Source organism: Eschscholzia californica, unplaced genomic scaffold (assembly GCF_041429995.1).
Source record: "Eschscholzia californica isolate CP2 unplaced genomic scaffold, dmEscCali1.0.p SCAF_2, whole genome shotgun sequence".
Taxonomy (NCBI): domain Eukaryota; kingdom Viridiplantae; phylum Streptophyta; class Magnoliopsida; order Ranunculales; family Papaveraceae; genus Eschscholzia; species Eschscholzia californica.
Window position 1 is genome coordinate 18,487,015 of NW_028238309.1, and position 27,637 is coordinate 18,514,651.

The 27,637-nt window shown below is 35.7% G+C and overlaps 1 protein-coding gene across 1 annotated transcript; it reads left to right on the forward strand.

Moving 5' to 3' along the window:
• Positions 1 to 7,680: 7,680 nt before the first annotated feature.
• On the forward strand, positions 7,681 to 9,056 carry LOC147556655 (universal stress protein A-like protein; the record flags this gene model as incomplete). The annotated part of the gene is made up of 3 exons (XM_086658672.1): positions 7,681 to 7,860; positions 7,955 to 8,073; positions 8,839 to 9,056. Coding segments are annotated over 3 exons (378 nt in total), but the record flags the coding sequence as incomplete, so codon positions are not given.
• Between the last annotated feature and the right edge of the window lie 18,581 nt (positions 9,057 to 27,637).

Here is a 27,637-nt window from a genome sequence, read left to right on the forward strand (position 1 = left end):
TTTAGTGTTTTAGCTGAACTGATATGGAATTATAATCATGTTAAATTGAACCTACTCCAATTTCATGCCAATGAGATAAAAGAGACATCAATATATATTTTAACATAAGACACAGTAGGTGACGCAGCGGAAAACTCCGAAAAGAATTAGATCTTCCTCTAAAACTTTTAAAACTCAGAAAAAGTCTTTAAATCTCCTTCTTAAGACTTGTAGAACAAGAATTAACAAACAATAAACTAAAATACTTAATTTTATTGATCAAACTTCATCAACAAAACAACCACTGAAGCCCCATTATATAACATTAGGGATTTCCTAAATCTAAACAAACTCTAATTAACAACTTCTAATAAATAAAATACTAGTTTCCTAAATCTATTTTAGTTCTAATAACAACTTTTAAATAAATAAAATATTATAATATAAAACTTATAAAGTTCCCTAAAAATGTAAAACTATTAAAAATAATAATTCTCTACTAACAAAAATATTATAATACTATAATAACTAGATCTTAAGATATCCAAGATACTTAGAATATCTTCTGAAAATCTCTCTGCATCAGTCTCCCCCACTTCAAAGAAACTCGCCTCAAGTTTACTAATTGATTGGAAGGTTATCTTGAATCGTACACCCTTGAAAAAACTTTTTCGTGAATTTTGCATGAGAATCACCAAACTTTCAGATTGGATTGAAGACTTTATTAGGTCACAGAAAAATTTCTGACAAAAATTGTGATGCGATTCAAACTCCCTATTCACCCCAAAACTAAACTTGTGAAGGTCATGAATAAGAAGATTGAAAATTACCAACTTTGATGAAGAGCTTTCGATAAAATTTCAAACCACTCCATGTGAAACTACTTGAGATTCACAAAACACTGCAAACAGATCTTCGTATGAAGGAACTTCAATTGGACTAAAGTCTAACTTGCTAAGTTTCTCACCTTTTGATTCAACTTCCTTTGACTCAATTTTCTGAACAACTTCAATTTTTGAACAACTTCTTTAGAAACAAATCCCTCATCGTGTAAATTGATATTATGAGACTTTTTTGCAAACACAATAACGTCGGATTTTGCTTAATGAATAATATTAACCAGATTGTGTATGGTCGCAATTCGTGGTGGTTCAACATTCTCTAAGGGAGTTGTTTTTAATTTTTATAGTTAAGCGAGGTTGTTCTTCTCTTCGAAATCAAAAGTTCTTATATTCCCGCTCTTGAGCTTCAATTTTTAGGGCCAAGTTGTACGCATCTTCAATATTCCATATTGTAACTATCCCCACCTTTTCTCGTAGACTAAGTTTTAATCCGCTTAGGAATCGATTTGATACAACATCTTCATATTTTGTAATGTTTTCCATACTGTTTCTTTGAGTCAATCTTGAAAACTCTTTATAGTACTGACTCACTGAACGCAACCCTTGTATACATTCTGGTATATTTTGAACAAATGTTGTTGATAATTAGGAGGTAAGAACCTCTCTCTCAGGTTCTCTTTCATAGACGACCCCTGGATGGGTGTCTCTCCTTGCCTTATTCTAATAATAACTTTTATATAAATAAAATATTATAATCTAAAACTTATAAAGTTCCCTAAAAATATAAAACTTATATTTTGTTCGTAATACCCAAAGGATGAGCATCCTTCTTCCAAAAACAACAACTGTACTTGACTTTCCATGTAAACCATTAAATCAAGGCTTATTTAGTTTCATGGTCTCTCATATTAGAGTTTCTTCATGTCCATTGAGCAAGAGAGTCCATGGAAGCGAAATTCATATTAAAGTAGTTACAAACGTTTCGAGCAAAAGTATATTAAAGACATGCACGGTTAATAGTTTATAGTTGACGATACTTATCATAGTTGATGTTGTTTTCTATCTGTAAAACAAATGACATAGTTTTTATCTGAAAACATTTGACAGGTCAGTAGATCTGTAATTTTTCTTGCACAACTACTTTACTTCGATAAGCTTAGGGAGCACAAATGAGTCAACCATATGTCAGGTTTTTCCCGCCATCCTTAAGGGGCAGCTAAATTTTGGTATTACCTTGCAACCTGGATCGATAAAGTCATTCAAGGAACTCGTCTCAACTTTCTTTACGACCTTTCGTAGTAGTAAGGTGCCAAGGAATGATCGGAAGGTCGGCTTGGGATAGTTCAAAATAAAGGGGAACACTTAAGAAGCTTTTGGCAGCGCTTCAGAGACGAGATGGTGCAAATTCCCCACTTAAACACAAATCTTGCAAAAACACCTTTTTGTCCGCAAAAATAGAGTTATGACACTGCAAAAAAGGAACCCGCCACTTAGCAGAGTTGGTAAGTAGAGTGTATGCAATAATAACGATCGGAGAAAGATTTCAAGAGATAGGGATCAACCTAAAAGAACAAGGAGACAAGAAGACCGAAGATTGACGGACAAAAAGAGAATCCGACCAAAGTATATATCGAATATACTCCTTTAACCATAAAAATTTTAGAAATTACGGAGATAAACAAAATCAAGTACAACATGGCTGACCAAACTCTGACAAGAGAGGCGGGTGACCGAGGGATTCTACGAGTGCAACTTTCACAAAGAAATTGGCCACATGACCGAAGATTGCATGCACTTAAAAAAGATGTCACAGAGACTCTAATCAAGGATGGAAAATGTGATTTGTTCATCTGGAAGGGAGCCCGGTAAATTTTACGTACATAATTTTTTTTCATTGGTGTTGGTTCACTTCGTGACACTGTATATTTATCTGGGAACTTTTTAAAATTATTATATATCAATGGTACAGTGTAATTATTATTGCATATTCTCTTTCCAAGCTATTCAAATTCAATCTTTTAGGCCACAAGAACAACCAATTTATTAGATTACGTTGAATAGACTTATCCGAAACAACCATTTGAGAAAAAAATATTATTTACCTGTCAATTAACATTCTATATATTAAAGAAACTTGGTCAGTTATCGAAGAAAAGGAGTTCTTTCAACAAAATTTCTTTTGAATAAGCGAGTATGTTTGCCCATTTTTTGTTGAGGGTTTGATGAAAATCATTTGTAACAGAGTAAGAATTCTTTGAAAACTATTTTGGTAATTATCTAAACAAGGAAAGATATTTGATCAAGATATATTAAACTTGTTTAATTGCTCAAATCATTCCCACTATTTTTCCCTTCATTTTCTTCCGGGTTCTAATCTATATTACAAAGGGAAATGATAGAGTGACTTAGAATTTGGTACTTAAAGGATGACATGTTTCCTCATTTGGAAACAAAAGCGGTCCCCACGCTAGGCAAACTTTGAAAAAACTTTGTCTTTTAGCGTTTTTAGTGTACTACACGTCATTATGTCATCCTCTAAGTCACCCTCTAAGTCACCCTCTAAGTCACCCCTAAGTCATTGTAGCATGGGAGATTTGCCGTTTGGACCCCCTTTCGTATAATTGACTTGCTGTTTGGACTCCCTTTTTCCAGAGTTGCATTTTGGACTCCCTTTTGACAGAATCAACTGAGAATATTCCGTGACTAAAGTTATTCTTTAAAAAATTCCCTTTTTATCCTTATATAATCAATATTTGACTTTGGACTCCATAATTTATTTAACTCCCCCCATCTTCTTCTTCTTCTACCGAGCTCATCTTCTTCATCAATTGTGCATCAAGATGATGGAAACAGAAACTCAAAATTGTGCATCAACATATGATATATAGAAGCATTCGTCCCATTGTTTATTTTCATTTCCGTCACCTGTCCCTACTTTCAAAAAGAAAACATACATTTTAAGAAGGTGAACACTAAGAGTGCGTTAATGGCGGTGAACAGTAGAGAGAGAAAAAGGCTTTAGCTGGAGATGTTTACAGAGAAATTAAAAGGGGCGTTGAAGAGAGAGAGAGAGGGGATAAGTGGAGAGATTGAAGGAAGAATTTTAGAGAGAGAAAGGAGCTCTCACCTACTGACAGAGAGTTCAAGAGAGTGGTGGTAGTGATTTTTCATTGAGAAATAGGGAAGAATAAGAACCAGGGTCTTCATCATCTTCAATTTTGAAAAAACAAATAGAGCATCCTTTTCCTTATCTGTAGAATGAAAGAGAGGGCTTCATCTTCCTCTTCTTTCTTCTTCGTTGGGAGTACCCCTATGATCTTTCATCATCACATCATCATCATCATCATCATCATCATCATCATCATCATCATCATCATCATCACATCAGCAAAACTCTCAAATTAGAAATTTATTATCTTAACAAAGATGAACCTAAATGGTGAATATAATGTCTATATAAAATGGTGAATTTCATGTTTAGGTTATTTGATTTAATTAGTTGCTTAGTAATAAAAAGCTGTACACTGGGTAGGTTAAATGTTCCTCTACCATTTTTAACTCAAGTTAGATACTTAGATTAATAACATAAATAGTACACTGATTTCCAATTTAAACCGTCTAATGTCTTGTCTATTCTCTTAGAGAAACTTATGAACTATGAATGCGAGATTTGGAGTTCTTTCATTTTCGTTTGCTATTTTAAGTAGGGAAATGGGTTCCTTCATGTTCCAAACAGTTTAGGGTTTGTGAGGAAAATGATAAGTTAAAGATAGAAGATGGGATAAGTTAAGAAAATTAGAGAGTCAAAAGTGAAATATTGATTACATAAGGGTAAAGAGGGAATTTTTTAAAGAATAACTTTAGACACGGAATATTCTCAATTGATTCCGTCAAAAGGGAGTCCAAAATGCAACTCTGGAAAAAGGGAGTCCAAACAGCAAGTCAATTATACGAAAGGGGGTCCAAACAGCAAATCTCCCTTGTAGCATCTCCTTATTACAAAACATGAAGGTTGTAATTAGGACAAAATTAATGCTCATAGGTGCTGACTGGACAACCATATATATAACTAGAACAAATTCAAATTAATATCATTATTTCTTTATGAACGCGGTCCTTTAAATTCCATATTCCTCTCACGAAATATTAATCATTACATATTATCATTTAGACCAACATTTACACCATTATTTAAAGGGGTTAAACTTTCTTCCCTTTCTCACCTGTATTTCTCTATATTCTTTATCTATTCAAACAGTTCTATGACTCTATCCAATCTTTGATCCATTAAAGGTCCACTCAGATCCTTTAAAAATATATTTTGTCTTTAGGTTTATATAATTGTTTCAATCCTGAAGTTCAATTATTCTTCTTTTATTTTTCACTGTGATTTATTTATGACTATACATGAAGTTGGAAAATGCAAATAAGAAATTTTAATTCTCTTGTGTTTAGACTCACTCAATAGAAATCGCACAAGGTACATTTTTACATAAGAAAATGAGGTGTATTATATTCTTATTGTTTGCTTAGTTTTATAGGAAGAATACAATGATCCGAAAGAAAGTAAACTTTAATTATTCAATCAATGTCGAGCAGTCTTAGTGGCGTGTGTACTGGTGAAACAACTAATTGAGCACGAATCTAGGTTTTTTTTTCTTTTACACTTTGTAATATCTTTTTCTTTGGTTTCAAATAATTAGTCTAATACAAATTTCTAGACTAAAACTTTTATAATTTTAGTTTCATTCAACAACAAAGGCATTCGTACCGAAGGCACGGGTCGTACCCAGCAAGTTACAAATAGGGATAACTAAAACTCATTCCTCAATCTTACTAATTATACCTAAAGTTTTGACGTAATGGTAACAAATCTATTATGTAAATCATTTAATATATATTTAATTGAGTTGATAAATATTTTTTTACTGTAATAATAAATATTTATTTAGTATTAAATGATGTTAAGATTTGGTTAAGAACGTTTTGATATATATCATCAATATATGTAATCGCACAATTTATTAATATCGTAATTTGTAAAAGACGTGGTTTTTATTTCTTTAAAAGTAAAATTTACTTGTTATATACAAATATTATTACATAATTTAATAATTTTTATTTAAAAAATTATTATTTCATTACCAACTTTTACAAAAAAAACATTATAAATAGATATTTTGTAGTCACTTAGTCAATATTATTTTATATATAACTCTTTATTTTATGAACTCTTAATATATAAAATTTACGATGACTAACGTTCTTATAAGCGTTTAGGATAATTGTATTATAAGATCATTGGTTTAGCTTATAAATATTTTTTTAATAAAAAAATTATAATCTTTATTCACCTCTTTAATATATACTAGTTTTGATTGGATGTTATGATGAAGGTCTACCATTACTGTGGATGGCTAAGAATGATATATATTGTTATTTAATATACTAAAAATTTAAGAAAATGAGGGTGTGTATGTGGCTCGAAAATGATAAATATTGAACGAAGACTAAATTTTAAATATAAGAAATCCGGTAACAAAATAGAAATGTACTGAAACATTTAATTTGTTTTCGAGACAATGACCAACTACTCGTATCTAGATCATAAATGTAAGGCCCGAATCATTAGATACAGCTTTACTAAGGAAAAAAATTAAACAATTTTTTTATTGATCCCTTGACGTGTTAAAGAAAAAAAGAAAAAATTAGTAATTGAAACGAAGTTTTTTTTTTAAAAAAAAAAATAACATAAAAAAGAAAACATCATCTTATAACAGAAGTTAATATATTTGTTTAATAGCGTTTAATACATATTTTCATAACGTTTATTAGAGCAGGTTTACCTGAGTAGGTTTGTTAGTATGAGTTTATCATGTTCGTACAAGATGTTAATAAGATTGTTTAATAGTGAGTGATATATTTTATATATTTGATCGCACAATTTGTTAATATTGTAACTTGTAAAATAAGCAATTTCTTCATTCTGTAAAAAATATACTTGTTATATAAAAATATTATTATTATTATTATTATTATTATTATATAATTTAATAAATATTTTTTTTAACAATAGTTATTATTTCATTTTTAAGTTTCAAAAAAGTTATTGATAGATTTATTTTAAATTCATTTGATTAATATTATTTATATATACAACCATTTGAAATATTAATATCTTCATTTATAAAATTTACAATGACTAATTATTTTATAGTCATTTGGACAAAATTCTTTTTTTTCGCTATTTCTTGTTGTTTTCCAGTCATTCTCTTCCTCACATTCACTATTTTCTTTCAACAATGATACAAGTCCCGACTTATTTCCCGGTCGAAACTCGGCCGGGTGAGTTGGCAAGCCAACCAGACGTTGTATCATGACGTGGATGTTGCTTTCATCTGATTTTACATGGAATCTAGTTTTAGTCTCTCATATTATGTTTAATTATAGTTGAAGATCCCCATAAAAGTCTCGAGAAATCAGTTTTTCTAACCAAGAAACTCTTCCCTTTCACGAGCTAGGGTTTTTTTCTCTCTCTGTTAGAAACACCACCACCACCACAAAATCCGACGTCTTCTCGCCCATTTCCAACCCTAAATTTTCTCTTTCATTTTCCACAAGCCCTACTCAGGTATTTCTCCCTCCCTCACTCTCTCTTTCTATCTTATTTACTTTCTCTCTCTAACTTTGTTACATTAGACTGGAATTTGAAAACCCTAGATATGTTTTTAAAAACCCTAATTGTCTTCTAACTCTCTCTCTTCTACGAATTTGAAGATTTCTCTCTACGATGAAATCTTGATTTCAAACCAACCTTGATTTGAATCTAATAACTTCATAATCATCTCTTCTTTGAATTTTACTTCATGCCCACACCTCAATTTCACTAATAAATTTCCCTCTTTTTCTTGTTTTGATTGAATTTTACTACGAAGATGATGTTGAAGTTCCTGCTTTTGCTAAAGCCATTGAAGCACATCAACGACGGATCTCTGAAGCAATCATAACTCACGCTTTGCAGATTTGCTCTGAGAAGAAGGTAATTTTGAGTTCAATTTTGTTACTTACTAATTTAAGTTGAAATTGATTTGATTTTGATTAGGGTTATGTTTTATAATTAATTACTTTATTAGGTGAAGGTTAAAACACAAGTAATGATTGATGATCCCAAGGATGTGATCTGTGAAGTTGTTGATGATCAGAATGTAGATCTACTTATGATGGGTTATCGATCTTTTGGACCTATTAAAAGGTAAATATGATATCGATTTTCAACTAGTTTTATTATTGAAATTATCTCTTTTGCTTCACTTAATCAATTCTCTATAAAGATGGATATTGGTCTACTGTTTTTCTTATTGTTGATTATATTGAATTAGTTCTTAGACTTCGCTTGTTAAACCCTAAAAAAATCGATAGGACAAACATATATGTGACTCCTTTCAAGAAACAATTTGGAGGCCTTTAGGTGGGTTACGACACCAATTTGGAGGTGTCGCTAAAGGTAAAAGCCTAAATGATATTTTTCGCACCTTAAATGTCCTTTATTTAGTTTAATGCTTTCAATATAGTGACTTTATGATGTAAGATACGATGAGCATGCCAACAATATGCCAAAATAGGTTTTTACGCCTCAAGGCGGTTTACTCTCACAAGGTGGGGTGGCGCCTTCATTCGTAAAAGGCGTAAATTGTATTTTTATAAGGAAAATGACCTCAATTATTACTGCACTGAGACAACTTGCAATTCTTCAAAATAGTTAATCCATTGCAGAATTTCTTATGTTAGACCTTTTGCCGAAATCAACCTATAAATGGGTTTTGTGATTCCTTACTTATTATGAAGAATTACATTGGTATCTTGAGTCTTGACTGCTAATCAGCCATCATAGCATTATGAGCAAACAACTTTTTTTTCTTCTTATAATCTGAAAACTTAAGTCACAAGTAAAACATGTCGAAAGCTCTACTTGATTTTTTACTTGATGACAATAACTATTTGTGTTCAATGATAACAGGATGTTTCTAGGGAGTGTTAGCAACTACCTCACCCATAATGCACAATGCCCCGTCGTTGTAGTCAAGAATTCTTCTTGAAACTCTAAGGCCATGTTTGGCGCGCGGGAATGGAATGTCATTCCCAGGAATCACATTCCCGTAATGCGATTCCCGGGAATCAGATTATTTTGGTTTATTGTTTGGTTTGACCAGGAATAGGGATTCCATCCCCGATGGATTCTTAACTTTTTTTTTGGTTTGTATAGGAATAGGAATGTAAATTTTTATGAAAGTCCTGTTATATCCTTTTACTTAACTACATAAATACTGAAATTATACGTCGACTTTGTTACATATATTTATTTAGTATTGTCTATTCCAATTTATAGATATGAAATAGTAACGTAATACACTAATTTAAGTTGTATTTAAAGATTTATTTAGAATAAATAAGGTCTCGATTATATTTTTTAAACGTTATGAAATCGATTTTTAATGAACAAAGAACAAGAGAGAAGGAAAAAAAACTAGAGATATGGAGAAAGAGGGAGAATTATGTTCGAGCGAGAGAATGGGTGGGAGAAAGAGAGTGTGTTGCTATGGTAGTGGTTGAAACCCTAGGTTTTTTATTTGTTAGTAAACATATTATGAGAATGACGATTCTAATATTAGTCATTCTAATATTTTATCAAGGATTATTTTGTCCACAAATATTAAATCAAATCATTCTCGGGAATGGGAATCACAATCCCACCCCCCTCCCTGGGTTTGCTATTACCCCATTTGGGGGGAATCCAATTCCTCCAGGAATAGGATTCCCTCTGCATTCCCGCGAGCCAAACACTAGTCGGGAATGTGATTCCTAGGAATCACATTCCATTCCCACGCGATTCCCGCGGGCCAAACATGGCCTAAGTATGTATTATACACACTTCTGACCATTTCTATTAAATCTTCCGCATCTCTTGTAGTTCTTTTGGAGCAAGAGTTTTCATGAATCATATTTTCCATTAATATAAGCTCATCCCTTGTTCGATAAAATCTGTTTTCGGTATGAATTTATGCTTATGAGTTCATGTTTTAATAACAGAATGTTTCTTGGACGTGTGAGCCACTGCACCATCAATTGTCTCAGTTCTTGATTAGTGTGGTTAGAACTTCTCCTATGAATATGTTTCCTCGTTCTTATAGTGTAGATTTTTATGTTCTTCTCTCGATTTGTATCTTCAAAATCATGTAAATATTGTGTCTTTGATTTGTAATGTGTCTTTATCCAACTGTTTATCGTTGTAAACATGGTAATTGTTGGAATCGGAGCCATTTTTGGCTCGAATCGACTAGTAAAAATATGAAACGGAATGCGCCATTGCGCTCGTCTCGTCGAGCTCTTCAATTTAGAGCAAAGAATTACTCGAATCCGATTCCGGATGAATGAGAAATTCGAGTTTAAAATTTGGATGAAAAATCTGTTAAATTAGGGTCTGAAACGTCAAAAGGGACGAAGTTAGATTGGGGGCTATCTGGGCAAAGCGCGCACGTCCTGATCTGGACGGCTGGCGTTCCCTCCGCGGGATTTGAAGAAATCCGACGGTAGGGCGATGATGGTCTCGGGATAGAGTTGGGATGAAGCCAGGCGCGTTGGATCAACGAGATCCAACGGCGCGCGCCTACCCCGTTTCGGTACGGATTCGGGATTTCATCCGATCCCTCATCTAACGGTCACTGCTTCATCTAGTGGGTACATTTCGGGCACCATCTAATGGCAGGCGTTTGTTCCGCGTTTTTCATCCAGATCCGACGTCCCAGGGTTCAACTGACCCCAATATTCAGTTATTGTTTCTTTTTAGTCCACCCTTTCGAATGGATACATCTTTTAACCCAACAGACACTATGCACCCATTTAACTCCTATATAAACAACCCAAAACCATTCCAATTATTATCAATTCAATTCATTCTCTTCTTCTCTTCCCTTCTAACAATTAGAAGTTCTGGTTTGCCTAGAATATCTAATTAGGAAGTATTTCTAAGAAGTTCTGGTTAGACTAGAATATCTAGAAAAAGGAAGAAAGAAGTTTCGGGTGAAGTTTGAATTTCCGAAGCATCTAGAAGATTATCAATTCATTTCATTCTCTTCTTCTCTTCCCTTCTAACAATTAGAAGTTCTGGTTTGCCTAGAATATCTAATTAGGAAGTATTTCTAGAAGTTCTGGTTAGACTAGAATATCTAGAAAAAAGGAAGAAAGAAATTTCGAGTGAAATTTGAATTTTCGAAGTATCTAGAAGATCATCCGTTAGTCCAAGAGCTCATACTACTTACAAAGGTTCGTCCGCTTTCAGAATAAAGAAGTACCATCTTAAAACTCTGAAAGGAAAGTCGTTGTATCCCGAAGGCATACACCCTAACGTTTGGTACTGTTACGGGGGTGTAAAATGTCTTAAGGAAAGAGAATTTATTCTTGCCTCGACTACATTAACACCTATCTCGGTTAGCCCGAAAGAAGGAATATTGATAAATCATTATTCTTTAATAGTTTATCTCTCTATAAGTTAGAGAAAGGAAACTCTGTCTAAATCAAGCCAAGACAGAGAGAAATCGACTTCTCGATTGATAACCAGAGAAACAACAATCTTAAGACATTTTATATAACGATTATTTCTCTGGTTATAAGATTTTGATCTGGGTTATTTTCTGTGTGTTTCAGAAAAAATGGCAAGAACAAGAACAACCCTACGGGTTCTTCAGCCTAACACCACATACGTGGAAAACCCAGAGATGTTCAAGGGAACTGACTTCGCTCTGAAGCGGAAGCGTCCATCTCAAAACAGAGGCAAGTCGAGGAAAAGGCAAAGGCCTGTCGAATGCTACAAATGTAGAAAGCGAGGCCACCTAGCCAAAGATTGTCGCTCCACATATGACAGTCAAGGGGAAAAGCCGATAACCAAGCTTCATTAGCAAAAGACACCGAAAATCGGAATCACCGTCTAATGATTACTGAATTCGAAAAGGCGTTTGATATACTTCATAAGATGAACCTCTGTGCAGAGGCACATGAAGATAACCTGGTTAACAACCAGAGATGGTGGGTCGATTCTAAGACAAATCATCACGTTTGTAGTGACAAAAGCCTATTCTCTTCCTATACAGAGGTAGCCGAAGGAGAGACCTTATTCAAGGAAAACGGCTCGACCACCCAAGTCAAAGGAAGGGGAAGATCGTGTTAAAATTCACTTCCGAAATAGAGGTGACTTTGACCGATGTACTCCATGCTCCAGACAATCAAAAGAACTTGATTTCTGGTTCCCTTTTAAGTGAGAACGGGTTCAGACTAATCTTTCTGTCAGATATCGTTATCATATTTAAGAAAATGATGTATATTGGAAAGGGCCACTTATGTGGGGGGTTATTTCAATTAAATGTTACCCATGTAATGCCGAAGGCACCTATTATTAATAAAATTAATAATTATGCGTATATTGTTGAGTCCTCCAATATTTGTCACGAAAGATTAGGACATGTGAATAATAAGTCATTAAACAAATTAATGAGCTTGGAGTTAAATTCCGAAACTCGAAATTTACTCAAGACGTACATGTCAAACATGTGTATAGTCAAAAATGACTAAAACGTTGTTCAAGTCTTTAGATTTAATTCAGAATGAACTCTGTAACCTAAAAATGGTTCAAACATGAGGTGGAAAAAGGTAATTCATTACCTTTATCGATGACTCCACTTGTTTCTGTTATATTACTTACTAAAGTGTAAGGATGAAGCAATCGAAAAGTTCGAGCTTTATAAAATCAAAGTAGAAACTCAACTTTGTAAAAAGATTGAGGGTTTGAGAAACGACTGAGATGGAGAGTATGAATCTTCTTTCGCCAAGATATACGCCAATAATGGCATAGTTAATCAAACGACGACTCTTTTGGTATAATGAAAGCACAGAACATTAGAAGGGATAAAAATCGATCAGTGGAGATTAAAATTGATGATCAATCTAATCTCGATGGATTTTGTGAAGTATTTCACTAAAATCTATTACTAGCCATGAATAGAAATAAGGTTCAACCCATGGTGACCATAAATGTTGACTTAGTTGATGACTCTTAAAATATCTTCTCGATAACAGAGACATCGAAAAACTAAGCGACACCTTGACCACCAAGTATCGACATAAATACTGGGTGTGAAACCGTATATCGAGAATACAGAGAGCGATCAATGATGAATACATGATCCTAAAGGTTCAATTCGATGACGAATCGAAGAAGACAACCACATAAGTAATCGAAGAAGTGTGTCAAGACAAATGTCAAAACCTAAACGGTTAGACAAGGTCGATGACATAATGTTCTCGTTATACAAATAGCTACGAGACGATGAACAGTTCGAAAGAAATCATCGGTCTGAGATAATGAAAATTCCGCGAAACATTCTCGAATACAAAGTTGACGAAGAATGCAAAATTCTGAAATTAAACTTGCCTTCGAGAAAGTAAGTTATTTCGTATAACATATTCAGGCGGTAAATAATTCTCTAGAAGGTCCTTAGGCCTGTCTAAGAATTACAAGGAATCCTCAGATGTGTTAAACGGAAGGACCTTGGCTGAAAGATCTCGAAATCAGGAGTTATTATAAATAAATCCTTAAGTCTTTGTAAGGAGGTCCCTAGTTCTGTATCATTACGGAATAGTCCTTATAAATCCTCATGGCAACCTAATCTTCTTGGATAGACAAGAGAATTAAGGTTGATAAGACGTAAAATTGAATATTACATCATTCGGTCTAGACGTGACTCGAATAGTAAATTCAAGGGTCTTGGTAAGATTTTCGATTCAAGAATATGAACGAAATCTAGAGACGATAAAGGACAAAATAGGGAATGATAACTTTGATGATCATGCGACAGTTTAAATCTATCAAGGGAGTATATATGATTAAGACATATAACTTAAGAAAGAGTTAAAAGAGAAACTCACCTTATATTATATCTCAAGGTTCTAATGATCATAAATTATCATGTTATGGAACAAAACTAAACACACTACACTAAAGAAATTGTGTACGAAAATAGTTTTGTCAAAGAGGAGAATCCAATGGTTACCCTAGAACTGTGGGGGAAAATATTGTTACATATTTGAACGGTACCCTATATGGAATATTATAAGCTTCTACCCAAGTTGACGAAGAAGAGAAGAGACTCTTGAAATGTGGGGGGAACCGAGAAGGAACCGAAAAGCCAATTATAAAGAAATAAAATGACATATATAACTCCAAATTCTCCTGAAGATATAACGTCATAATGACGTGAGAAGAGGGAAATTATGGAGTACCTCGGAAATCAGATTTAACCAAAAAGAATGTTTGGTCGATAAGGTTTCATTGAGCTAAGAACTACAGTTATATCCACTAAGTTGTGACAAGAGTCGGAAATCAAGTGTGTGAATATAAGTGATGACGTGAATGTCCAATTCACTCAACAAATCTGGAAAAACACAAATGGAAAGAACTTCTCTTCCTAATCCTAAACTAAGTAACGAGATTCAACCGTTAGGAATAAGAAAAGTGTTTGAGAAGATATGATTCGATGCCTTTCCAGATTGAATCGTTACTCATGATTGATAATCTAAAGTGCATGGTTAGATAGAGAATGGTATAATAACCACTCAAAAACCACGATAAGCATAAATACTTGAATTTGAACAAATTCAAAAATGAGTACCCCGTTTCGGTACGGATTCGGGATTTCATCCGATCCCTCATCTAACGGTCACTGCTTCATCTAGTGGGTACATTTCGGGCACCATCTAATGGCAGGCATTTGTTCCGCGTTTTTCACCCAGATCCGACGTCCCAGGGTTCAACCGACCCCAATATTCAGTTATTGTTTCTTTTTAGTCCACCCTTTCGAATGGATACATCTTTTAACCCAACAGACACTATGCACCCATTTAACTCCTATATAAACAACCCAAAACCATTCCAATTATTATCAATTCAATTCATTCTCTTCTTCTCTTCCCTTCTGACAATTAGAAGTTCTGGTTTGCCTAGAATATCTAATTAGGAAGTATTTCTAAGAAGTTCTGGTTAGACTAGAATATCTAGAAAAAGGAAGAAAGAAGTTTCGGGTGAAGTTTGAATTTCCGAAGCATCTAGAAGATTATCAATTCATTTCATTCTCTTCTTCTCTTTCCTTCTAACAATTAGAAGTTCTGGTTTGCCTAGAATATCTAATTAGGAAGTATTTCTAGAAGTTCTGGTTAGACTAGAATATCTAGAAAAAAGGAAGAAAGAAATTTCGAGTGAAATTTGAATTTCCGAAGTATCTAGAAGATCATCCGTTAGTCCAAGAGCTCATACTACTTACAAAGGTTCGTCCGCTTTCAGAATAAAGAAGTACCATCTTAAAACTCCGAAAGAAAAGTCGTTGTATCCCGAAGGCATACACCCTAACGTTTGATACTGTTACGGGGGTGTAAAATGTCTTAAGGAAAGAGAATTTATTCTTGCCTCGACTACATTAACACCTATCTCGGTTAGCCCGAAAGAAGGAATATTGATAAATCATTATTCTTTAATAGTTTACCTCTCTATAAGTTAGAGAAAGGAAACTCTGTCTAAATCAAGCCAAGACAGAGAGAAATCGACTTCTCGATTGATAACCAGAGAAACAACAGTAAACAGATAAATTTCTCATTCATTATTGTTGTAAACATCTACACCCTTTATTTGTTAAGGACCTCTCTGTGGTTAATAAAGGATTTATGTTCTTTTTAATTGTTTATTGTTTCTCCTCGAAATTTCTCTGTTATTTTCAATGGCATTTACTATATAGTAGTGGCATATTAAAAAACTAGCCTTTGGGTTGGGGGTGGGAGAAAAGGCTGAAAGTCCTATACCCGACATGTTCACTCATGTCCAATGAGGGCACACCCAAGTCCTATGACGGGTAGTACTCCAGACATGTTCGCCGAGTCCCATTGAGCGGACGACCGAACTCGATGATGGATAACACCGGATAATAGAGTTCGCAATGAACTCTGATCTTCCATGGAAGAGAGAGAGAGAGATATATACAATAGAAATAAACACACCATAATTATTGCACAAATGAAAAGGAAAACAAACAACAATCAAGATAGGAGTCAAAACCAAAATGGTAATTGCATTTCTAGCTTTCTCATCCTACTAGCAATGGATCTTTTGAAAATCTCATCAGCTCCACCATTGATGCACAACGATTCCTTCATCTCTCAACCTTCCATACAAAGCTAAGCATTCCAGATAAGCTCTTCTGCTCTTCTTCTTCACATTCTGCCATTGATTGCTGCACTCTAAGAACAATTCATCCACTAAATATATACTTTTATTCTTTAACATTTCTTCCACCACTTCTGCTTCTGCTTTCATCACAACAAACTCTTCTTTCCTAACATTCTTCATCAACCACTCCGACATTCCAAGAGCTCCATTTGTTTCTTGCTTGCACAAAACTTTCTCGCTCGTCATTTCTATCTTATACATCTCAAAATCCCAATTTCAGAATCCCCTCGTTCATTAAATCCTTGAAGATCAATGGCAAACTTTCCCCATTAATGGGATCTGAATCAATTTTGTAAACATTTTTCGTTGAATTCAAAATGATTAATCGAAGACAAGGAAATGTGACAATAACCAATGCAAAAGGGATCGAGACAAAACCCTGAAAACCCTAGAATGAGGGATCTTAATCACAAACATACAACCTGATCCTTCTTCTTGCACGTTCTGAACCCTACTTTGATTCTTAACTCGAAACCCATCAAGAATCATGAATTCCATTTTAATTCTTTCAAATTCTGACTCCGATATCAGAACGAAGTGATAAATTAGAAGACTTTAATAGTCTGAAAAACGAAATCACAGAGATATAGAGAAAAGGGGGGGGGGGGGGGCGGAAATTAGGGTTAAAATCTTGACGAGTGCAAAATCTGGAAGATGTGTGGTTTCCACCCACTAGGGAAACACGGGTAGTTCGTATTCTTGACCAGAGAAGCATTAACTATTTAATTCTCATAACCTCCATTGTTGTTTTTACCTATATTCAGAGAGAGAAACCCTACCTCGTGAAAGGGAAGAGCATCATGGTTAGAAAATCTGTTTTCTCAAGGCTTTTATGAGGGTCCTCAACTATAATTAAACATAATATGAGGGACTAAAACTATATTTCACATAAAATCAGATGAAAGCAACATCCACGTCATGATACAACACCCGGTTGGCTTGCCAACTCACCCGGCCGGGTTTCGGCCGGGAAATGAGCCGGGACTTGTATCATTGTTGATTTTCTTTAAGTTTCTTTGACACATAAACAGTTCGACAAAATCATCGAATAATTGTCTTTATAGATTTACCAGTTATTTGTTTTTCAAATTCAGATTTGAATTTTCGCTAAGATCGAGATTGACTCAACCTGCTTTTCGGAATGTTTAGTTTTCTAAATCAAGTTTAGCTCTCGGACCAGGATGATAAACCCCTCTAATATCGTATATTTTTAATTCCTTTGCAGAGAAAGTTGTTTTCATCATTAAAAAACATATATTCTATGGAATTACACGATTACCTTTAACTATTTGGTTTCTTCTGGTAAACTTTCAGCAGGAGACTCCTACAAAATATCCGTTTTTAAAAAACAACTGTGTCGACTATTTTAATTTATCTATTTTATTATTGCGTAATTATGAACTTAACATGGTATCAAAGCAGATTTATCGTCCTGATTCAAGCTTTCTCAAATTTTCCATTAACTTGTATTAATCATTTTAATTTCAATATGGTGAAGTGATATTTTCTTCACTGTGTCTCACTGATAATTTCGAGAAACATTATATTGTAACCAAGAGTTTCTTCAAATCGAGGGGAACTTTTATGTTTGATTTAATTTTACCTACGTTTAAAAGTCAAACCAACCCACACGAGCTTCATAAAATGAAAAGGGCAACCAGTTTTATTATTCGTCCAGATGAGTTACAAGGTTCGTTTCACGTCGAGACTTGAATGTGTGTATATATATATATATATATTTATCTTATTTTCGTCATTTCGTCCAGGTCAGACACTTTAAAAATTTTGTGTTTCGGGGAGGGGGGGGGGGGGGGAGTGAGATACGTGACGGATCGAGAAGACGAAGATCCGACAATCAATAAGAGTTCAAGATATATTAAGATGTTCCAAGACATTTGAAGATTAGAAAATTAAGTTTCATGTAATTAGAGTATCTCTTCTAATTATCTAATTTTATTTTAGATTGGTATTATCTATTTTTCTAGATTAATTCGGAAAATTAGAAAAACTACGAAACTAGAAAACCCTATTTTACTCTATAAATATGAGTTGGTTTTAGGTTATAATTAATTCAGTTATGTAGCACCAATGTAACGAGCAAACCCACAGATGTGGTGATTATTAATAAATCCATCATTGGTTTCTCTTTGGATGTAGGTCGAGACTATGGGAAAGAATTCGACTAAAACGTGTCAAATTATCGTTTCAACTCTTTTAATTTATCTCTTCGATTATCACATAATTGTAAATTTAACAAAACTTTGGTATGTTTTTGTGACTTGAGTTGTTTGTTTTCTCTCTTGAATGCATTTTTCTCTTCTTTCAGACTACTGCCTTCCAACTGTTTGTAATTCGAGCTCAGACACTTCAACTTGCCTTGGCAAATTAAATATATTGCTTTTGGGGTTTTCAACACATTTGGTGAAAGTATCAGAGGAATGTTCAAACCTTTCTTTTGTAAGGTTATCTCACAAACTATTTGTCAAGTCATCTGTACTTCTACCTCGATCTCAACTAACTAAACCATTTTGTGCGAGACCTCTTGTGAGTCATACTACAACTTAGGACGATAGGATACTAATAGGTCCATGTTGGTTTATATTGCTATTTATCAAACTTGTTGGTCCAAGTTCTTGAGGGGTATTTCGTTTAGAACAGTTCTTAGGACCAAGTGTCGTATAACATCATAACCTCTAAATCCTACGAGGTTTTCGTAAGCATGACCATTTTCAGATTGGAAATTTATCTGTGAAGATTCTTTCAGTCAAAAAACAAGTTACATAAAGTAAGACTAAATTGCAACTTAGTTAACTCTTGAGTGTCACTCGATCGGTAATCTAACCAATTTGAGGGAGTTACATTGCAGCAGCCAAAAAATGGGACATCTAATTACATTCCGTGGGGGGCAAGAATTAACTTGCACCTGTAACACATCCAACCACACACGCATAATATGAAGATGATTGGATAGGGACCACCGTGTCTCGTCTTCATTCTCAGATAGGAATTTGACCGTCACCATCTAACATAAATGAAGAGGGCCTTAGGATTTCCGCTAGTTCAATCCTTAGCTGAAATCCTAGAAGTCACGTGTGAATCGAATGTGATTCTTGGGAATCACAATCCAATTTATTATTCGGCTCAAGGGAATGCAGGGTATCCTATTCTCGGAGGAATATGATTCCCTTAAATGGGGTAATAGTGTAGGATTTTGTGTGTATCCTATACACTATCTAGTGTTCTAAGCAGAATCTCAAACATCATATGTTAACACTAGAATGCCCAGAATCATATGCATGAACTAATCAATGAACTAGAAGAGGGATAAATACCTTTATCGGTTTTTTCCTCGAACCTTTCCAATCGCGTGTGAAGATCGAGAGCTCCAAGTGTAGCTCCTCTACTTGAGACACCGAGTGTATAGACTTGATCTCCCTTCCTTTCAAACTGCTAGGACTTACTAGAAGGTTGAGAAAAACTCTTCTTCTTGACTAGATTGATAGAACGAGAGTTTTTTCTCTATATTCCCCTCTCTCCACTAGCTGTATATTGAGAGAGAGAGAGCTGTATATTTTTCTTTCAGAAAAAAATCCACACCTTTTCTGTTCTCTAATGACCCTATATATAGAGAAACCCTAATTAGAATCTCATTTAGATTAGGTCTTTCTATTTTCGGGTCACAGAAAAGATAATTACCAAAATACCCTTTTGGGGTAATTTGGTTATCCCTTTAATTGTGGCCGGCCAGGGCAGCCCACTAAGGGCTTTACATGGCCGACCCACTTACCTTGGTCGACCATCACATGGCCGGCCTAAACAGCCTTCTTCCGGGCACCCTTTTAAGGCCCGGTTCTGTCTATGTTCCGAATCTCCATTCGAACTTTTTCTGCTTATTTAGTTGGATCCAATCCATCTTTAGCCTGTTCCCGTCTAGTCAAGTCTCTCCGATCAAGTTACCACTCTTAAGTGTAACCCGTTGTAGGATCCGGTCTATGTTAGCCGCGAATCAACGACTTGATCCGACAATCGTAGTTGGCTTCTAACAAAGCATTACGAACCCTAATTGGACCGGACTGGATGATCTTCACCGTATGGTCATCGTTATCCTAGTTGAAAAATTGATCGCATTGCCATCTTGGTCGAAGGACACTCCTTCGGAAGGACATCTCCTTCAGACCGAACGGATATATCCTTAAGTCTCCCACTTGTACTTAGAACAAGTGCAATGCTCGATTCCCATGTCTCTTCGTATCTCATCTGATACATCATATCCTTTAGACTTTCTTGATCTGGAGAACAACTGTCAATACAAATGATTAACCATTAATCCATTTGAGTGTGGCCACACATTTTCCAGTTGCTTCTCCTCAAGTGGCCCGGAGATACTTATCCTAACTTAATAGGAGGACATCATTCAGTCTTGTACTCCCACTTAACTTCATGTCTATCCTGTCTCCCCAGTAATCCGTCTTTATAACCTCCTTTTACGGCACGGCGTTTGACGGTACCAAAGTTCGACATTCCTTACATATGATGAGTGGAGTACTCATGTTTAAGGAATCTCTCCAATCTTTCCTATGAGCGTTCATGACGTTTTTCAACTCTTGAAGAACTCTCATGTTTGGGTTATCCAGTGTATATTCCCCAATCATACACCCATGTAATTGACTTAAATACTATATTCCTATAGCCCATGAAACTGCGCTATCAGTCAATCTCCCATGCTAGTCTTCATGAGTCATTGTTGTCCATGTAATGACCTGGACTAGGGACTTAATAATGAATCTATTCTAAGTTCACTTAGTAGGGTTTCATTTACCAGATCACGCATCTGATAAACCTACTTGGAATGCTTCATTATTTTTGAATTGTCGATAAACACTAAACCTTGATTTAACGACGAAATAATTAACTTATTTCTGATAATAAGAGTTTGTAAAATTTGAGCCTGCCCGTGTAACCCCTTACACCCTCAATTTTACTAGTCTAAGGTTAAAGCTTAATGCCTATGACCTTAGTATTACTTCCATACTTAGTCGAAGGTGACAGTTTAGTTAATATATCAAATCTATATGGATTTTGCTTGTTATCATCCGATGATAATCTTTAGTATCACCATACTAAATTAAAACTTCCCAAGTTTTAACAGCTTTCTTTTATTTGTAAAGTTTGCAACACTCTTTGCTTGGAACCTTTCCAGCTTACTGTTCTTCCAAGTTAAGATTGTCATCTTATTCTGGAAGTTTGCAACATATGACTTTTCAACCTTTTTATTTTCATACCGAGATCTCACAAGTTCTTCTCAAGTACATTGTGTGATCCAGATCAGCTCATCTGGATTTGATTGGTGACGACCATAAATACTCCAAGTACTTTGCGACGTCGGGGCGAATGCTAATCATGTCCCACATGACCGGTCTTATGCCTTTTGCATAACCATCTTTCTCATCCGTGCTTGCTCATCAGAATCCTTCAGATTCTGAATCTTGCTAAGTTGTGTGCCATGAGACTTGGGTAGAAATACTCCGTTTGAGTGTTTCACATTGGACTTTTCAAGACCTTTTCTTGAACAAGTCTTATTACCTTCTCGATCCATCTCCATAGATCTTTGGTGCCCAAAAAGCATTTCACCTTTGTGTGTAATCCTTTTATTGAGTCAGTTCTAAACTGTTTTTCAACATCATAATGTTGTACTCAATTTCTAGTATGTCGTCTACATACCGGACCGAAGAAAACTGGGTCACTCCCATTAACCTTCTTTAACTTCCTGAATTCAAGATTTCTCTTCATTCCCAAAGAAAACAACTCTTGTATACTTTACTGAATTGAAGATTCCAACTCCTACTTGCTCGCTTTAATCCCTCGATTGATTTTGAAGCTTGCATTTTTACTAGCTTTAGAAGAGTTAACTTCCTCCTGAATTTGTCATGTACATATTCTTTTGCTAGTAATGGATCATTATGGTCTTGAGCATTGTGACACGAGGGTTGGTCTTTCCTGGTCCATACAACGAATTTTGCGACCTTCTTTCTAAGTCTTGCTTTGGGAAACACCAATGTTTCCATCCTTGTCTGTTTTTCACTTTGAAAAACCTATTTGAACTTAACAGGAACCCTTCCTTTAAGTAAATAGACTAAGTTCCAAACTTGATTTCAGACATGGATTCCATTCTGATCATATGGCTCCAAGCCATGTTTCGGAGTGATTCCGTCACAGCTTCTGTGTAGCTAGCTCATTTTCTTCTTCAGCCGGATCTCCATCCTCTGAGACAGGTTTATGAGCTTTCAAGGTCTATAAGGGGTTTGAACAACTTTGAGGCGCTCTCAACTCTTTGAGAGTTCTCCTGCGAATCTAATTCGCTTTATGCGGGAGGATCTTCGAGATCTTCCATCTCCACCTCTTTTTCCATGTCTATTGGCTCTGAATAGATAGGAACCGCAATTTCTGACATTTGTACATCACTGTCAGTTTTGTTGCTCAGATCGAATTTCTTCGATATCTAATATTTCTCCCACTTGTCTTCTTGAAATAACTCTTATTTCAAGGAAGACACCACTACGAGCAACAACCACCTTGTTCTCTGATTGCTTGTGGAAGAATCCCCAATATTTCTTTATCCCGTAAAGAAATATTCTGTCTGATATGTAAACTTGGTTCTCGGAAACCATTTACGTTAATTTCATATCATTAGACCTTTAGGAAAAGACCACTTTGGAACCATTCCAAACTCATACTCTTAAGGTGTCTTTTCAGCTTTTGACGGAATTTGGTTAGTTAGGATGAACGACCGTGTTTGAGAATATATCCTAAAAAGTGTTCGGAAGATTGGCTTATACCCATCATCGATCGACTCATGTCTAACACGTTCGATTACACCCACTGGACTCATCATCCATATGATGTGTTTGTGGAGCAAGGTGAGAAACTATTTCTCAACTTCTTTTGATGGTTATCAAATTTTCGATTCAAATATTCATCATCTCGATCCAATCGAATGACTTACATTTTTGTCAAGTGGATTCAGGTTAACTCTAGTTAGTGTATTAATAGTTTTACGTACATCTGTATGTACAAAGACTATTAATTTTACTAGCCATTTCTCCCTTTCTAAAAGGTGACTTTGTCAAATGGCCATGTTGAACAAAATTCACATGTGTCGTATGATTCAAAATCATTAGACTTAGAAGTCTATACAATTGGATCTTCTTCATGTGTTTTATGGCAATTTGACCAATGACAAAACATGAGTTGACCTCTTTGAATCTTTTGATTATAGCCTATCGTATCATTGTTAATGCTCTTGGTTCTCTAAGAACCTTTTGTTAATTTAGCACTATTTTAAAACATTTGATGTTTCTAGAAGAACATAATAACGTTTATTAAGTTCTACCTAGATTAGTGTCTAAAAGAAGACTTTGATCCCTTTCAGCATCCTTAGCAACTCTTTACTTCTGCTCCCTCTTGGATCCTTTCTTCTTTTAGTCATGTATGTAATTCCCTTGGGCTCCCATTGAGCCTCACATCCGGTCTTAAATACCCGATGAAGGGAGTCTACAATACTTGCTAGATTAACTTAGTTAACAAAGATACAAGAATCGGAATTCGTAATTTCTTTTCTTTTGTCTTCGAGGTACTTAGGGTAGTTTCCTTGAATGGCCTAGCCATTTCTTTAGAAACCTTTACGTCGACCCTTACACCTTTTGAATCATAAGAACTCTTCTTATATTCCATTGGTTTTTGAATCTTAAGAACTGGCTTCTTAGATTCAATGTTCCTCAATGTTCTTTTCAAGACGACTTTCTTAGAGGCACCGTCCTCTCCATTCACGACTTCTGGTGGAACTCTTCCTTTAGTTGTCGAATGGTTGTGAATGCATCCATATCATTAATCTCTACGTGAGAGAAGAATTTTATGGATGTTCACAAAAGACTTTGGATAATCATATCCTCAGTCGTCTGAAAAAACAATGAACATTAAGAATGAGATATTCTCGGACGTTTTCTTTATTTCGAATTCGAGAACGTTTCTCGGATTCCTTTCCAATCATGAAAATAATTTTCGTTTAATTCCTTCTGAAGGAATGAACGAAGGTTGGAAAACTATTTTCTAATAGTCATATATTCTCTACTTTTAAAAGAAAAATAAAACAAAATCCTAAAACTTATTATCATTGCAAAAACCGTTTTTGCCATATTATTCAATGAAAACCGCCCCCCTTTAAATAATATGATTCCAAGATCCCATTCCTGTGGGGTTAAGCGTACTTTGGCACTACCCTTAACTCCACCCTCCTGGGTGAGTAACTCTTTACCGATCATACTCCTATGACTCTTGGTTGATGAATAACACTTATGTGTTCAATTCATCCTTTTACCTCAAAATCCAAAACCCTTTTGCTGACTCGTTGAGAATAACCATTTAGACGTGTAAACCTCTTCATAGATCTACCCGTATTGTCCCGAGGTAAAAGATGGCACCCTGCTTTGGCATGACCCATCTTTGATGAACAAGGGCGCAACAGGTGTGTTAATCTGGGTAGGCATTACTCAAAATTCTTTTTGGGGACTTTTACGTTTTTAGCATGCATGCATTACTGTGAACTCTAACATAATCATACACGACATAAAACGTAAATAAGTAAATGCGCGCGAGAAAATAAATCAAGCATACATGATCCTAGTATGGCCCCTAACCTAAAAGATCTAATCTTCTTAGGTTCTTGCTTGTTTCGCCTTTATTCGCCTGGATCTCCATCCTCGAACATCCATTGAATTCTCCCACTCGAACCATGATCTCATCCTTTGGCTCTTCAATGGACTCTATTGGACCCTTAACTCTAATTACAAGACTCAACGATTCGCAGATCGTATAAAACTTGAAATTAAATTAATTACATCGGGCACCCATCCGCGCTTAAAAACAAGAATAGAACAATTCTATGGCCATACTAGAACCCGCATTCACATTCATACATACATAATAATACGACACTCATAAAACACCCAAGTATGTATGAGATTCGCTTCCTTAGGGCGAATCTAGGTTAGCTATGTTCTAGATAGCTATTCGGGAGATACTACCAACATCTCTATGTCTAACGTGCCTTAAGTCTAATTTTCTCAAAATTCGGACTAATGGCTCGTTTTGGTTTTATCCTAAAAGTTGAAATCGTTTTTGGAAAAACTCCGTTTTAGGCTTTTGGTTAGCCCAGGTCGTTTTCGGAAAAATATGGTTAAAGTCGAAAGAAGAAAAGTAGAAACCTCCCACTTAAGTCAAAGCTCAAAAGACCCGAGTCAAACTCTAAAGACTTAAGTCAAACTTGAAGAAGGAACCCTTTGACTAGACCAAGTCAAGTCACGGTCAAGGTCCGAACCATGGTCGGACCCGGATTGACACGTGCCAAGTCCATCGGGTGGACGCGTCCTAGACGCTCTGTCCAAGTATATGCATCTCGGACTCCAAGTCCGAGATGGCTTTTGGTTTCTCCAGACGCGTCTGGAAGGGATAGTGTCGGTCGCGTCTGGATTCTCAATCCTAGACGCGTCCGGACTATTCTGGTCGCGTCCAGGTGACGCGACCTAGCGTGCTGGGACGCGGATCTCTCAAGATCCCAGTCTGAGACGGTCTCGGACTCCCAGTCTGTGACAATCTCGGACGCGTCTCCTGTCCGAGAGGAACTCGGATGCGTTTGTACGAGACGGTCTCGGATTCCCAGTCCGGGAAGGACTGGGACACGTCCGAGACGTCCGCGACTGGCCAGACGCGTCCTGGTCAGTCCGGCTCTTGAACAGCAGCTCCTCCCTTCCTGTTTTTCCATTCCGTCCAACTTTAACTGCTGTTTTTGATGAATTTTCATAAAAAACAACAGATTTTGGAAACTCTTTTAAAAAAACCATCTCTTTTAAAACTTCCTTTTGAAAACTCTTTTCAAAAACTCGAAATTTTAAAGTTCTCCCTATTGAAACACTTTCAATTTCTATTCGATTACGTCTAAATCTTATTTAAACTAATCAATTTCATGTCTAAATCCATATTTAAACATAAAATCATCTAATCAATCAAGTTCGAATCTAATTCGACTAGTCAGAGATAGTTTCATGCAACCGGCTCGTGATGCCACTGTAGGATTTTGTGTGTATCCTATACACTATCTAGTGTTCTAAGCGGAATCTCAAACATCATATGTTAACACTAGAATGCCCAAAATCATATGCATGAACTAATCGATGAACTAGAAGAGGGATAAATACCTTTATCGCGTTTTTCCCTCGAACCTTTCCAATCGCGTGTGAAGATCGAGAGCTCCAAGTGTAGCTCATCTACTTGAGACACCGAGTGTATAGACTTGATCTCCCTTACTTTCAGACTGCTAGGACTTACTAGAGGTTGAGAAGAACTCTTCTTCTTGACTAGATTGATAGAACGAGAGCTTTTTCTCTATATTCCTTTCTCTCCACTAGCTGTATATTGAGAGAGAGAACTGTATATTTTTCTTTCAGAGAAAAATCCACACCTTTTCTGTTCTCTAATGACCCTATATATAGAGAAACCCTAATTAGAATCTCATTCAGATTAGGTCTTTCTATTTTCGGGTCACAGAAAAGATAATTACCAAAATACCCTTTTGGGGTAATTTGGCTATTCCTTTAATTGTGGCCGGCCAGGGCAGCCCACTATGGGCTTTACATGGCCGGCCCACTTACCTTGGTCGGCCAGCACGTGGCCGGCCCAAACAACCTTCCTCTGGGCACCCTTTTAAGGCCCGGTTCTTTCTATCTTGTTCCGAATCTCCATTCGAACTTTTTCGGCTTATTTAGTTGGATCCAATCCATCTTTAGCCTGTTCCCGTCTAGTCAAGTCTCTCCGATCAAGTTACCACTCTTATGTGTAACCCGTTGTAGGATCCGGTCTATGTTAGCCGCGAATCAACGACTTGATCCTACGATCGTAGTTGGCTTCTAGCAAAGCATTACGACCCCTAATTGGACCGGACTGGATGATCTTCACCGTATGGTCATAGTTATCCTAGCTGACAATTTGATCGCATTGCCATCTTGGTCGAAGGACACTCCTTCGGAAGGACATCTCCTTCAGACCGAACGGATATATCCTTCAAATAGCACACCCATGGAGGCGGTGGGTTTTGTAATTTTCATTCCTAGGAATGAACTGTTTTAATATTTATGGACAAAATTATCCTTAGCAAAAGATTAGAATAACTAATTTTAAATCCTCCTTCACACAATATCACAACTAAAAAAATTAAGAACCTAGAGTTTTAGCCACCACCATAGCATCTCTCTCGCTCAAACGTTACTCTCAATAGTTTAAATAAAAAACACAACTACCCTCTATTAAAAAATCTTCGTACACCAAATATGATAAGAAGTTTCCATTACTAATACGATTTATTAATGTTTGAAGTTTTGCTAATTAATGGTGTGATTATTACGACGTTAGCCAATAGAAATCTACCGAGATTATAGGGCACTGT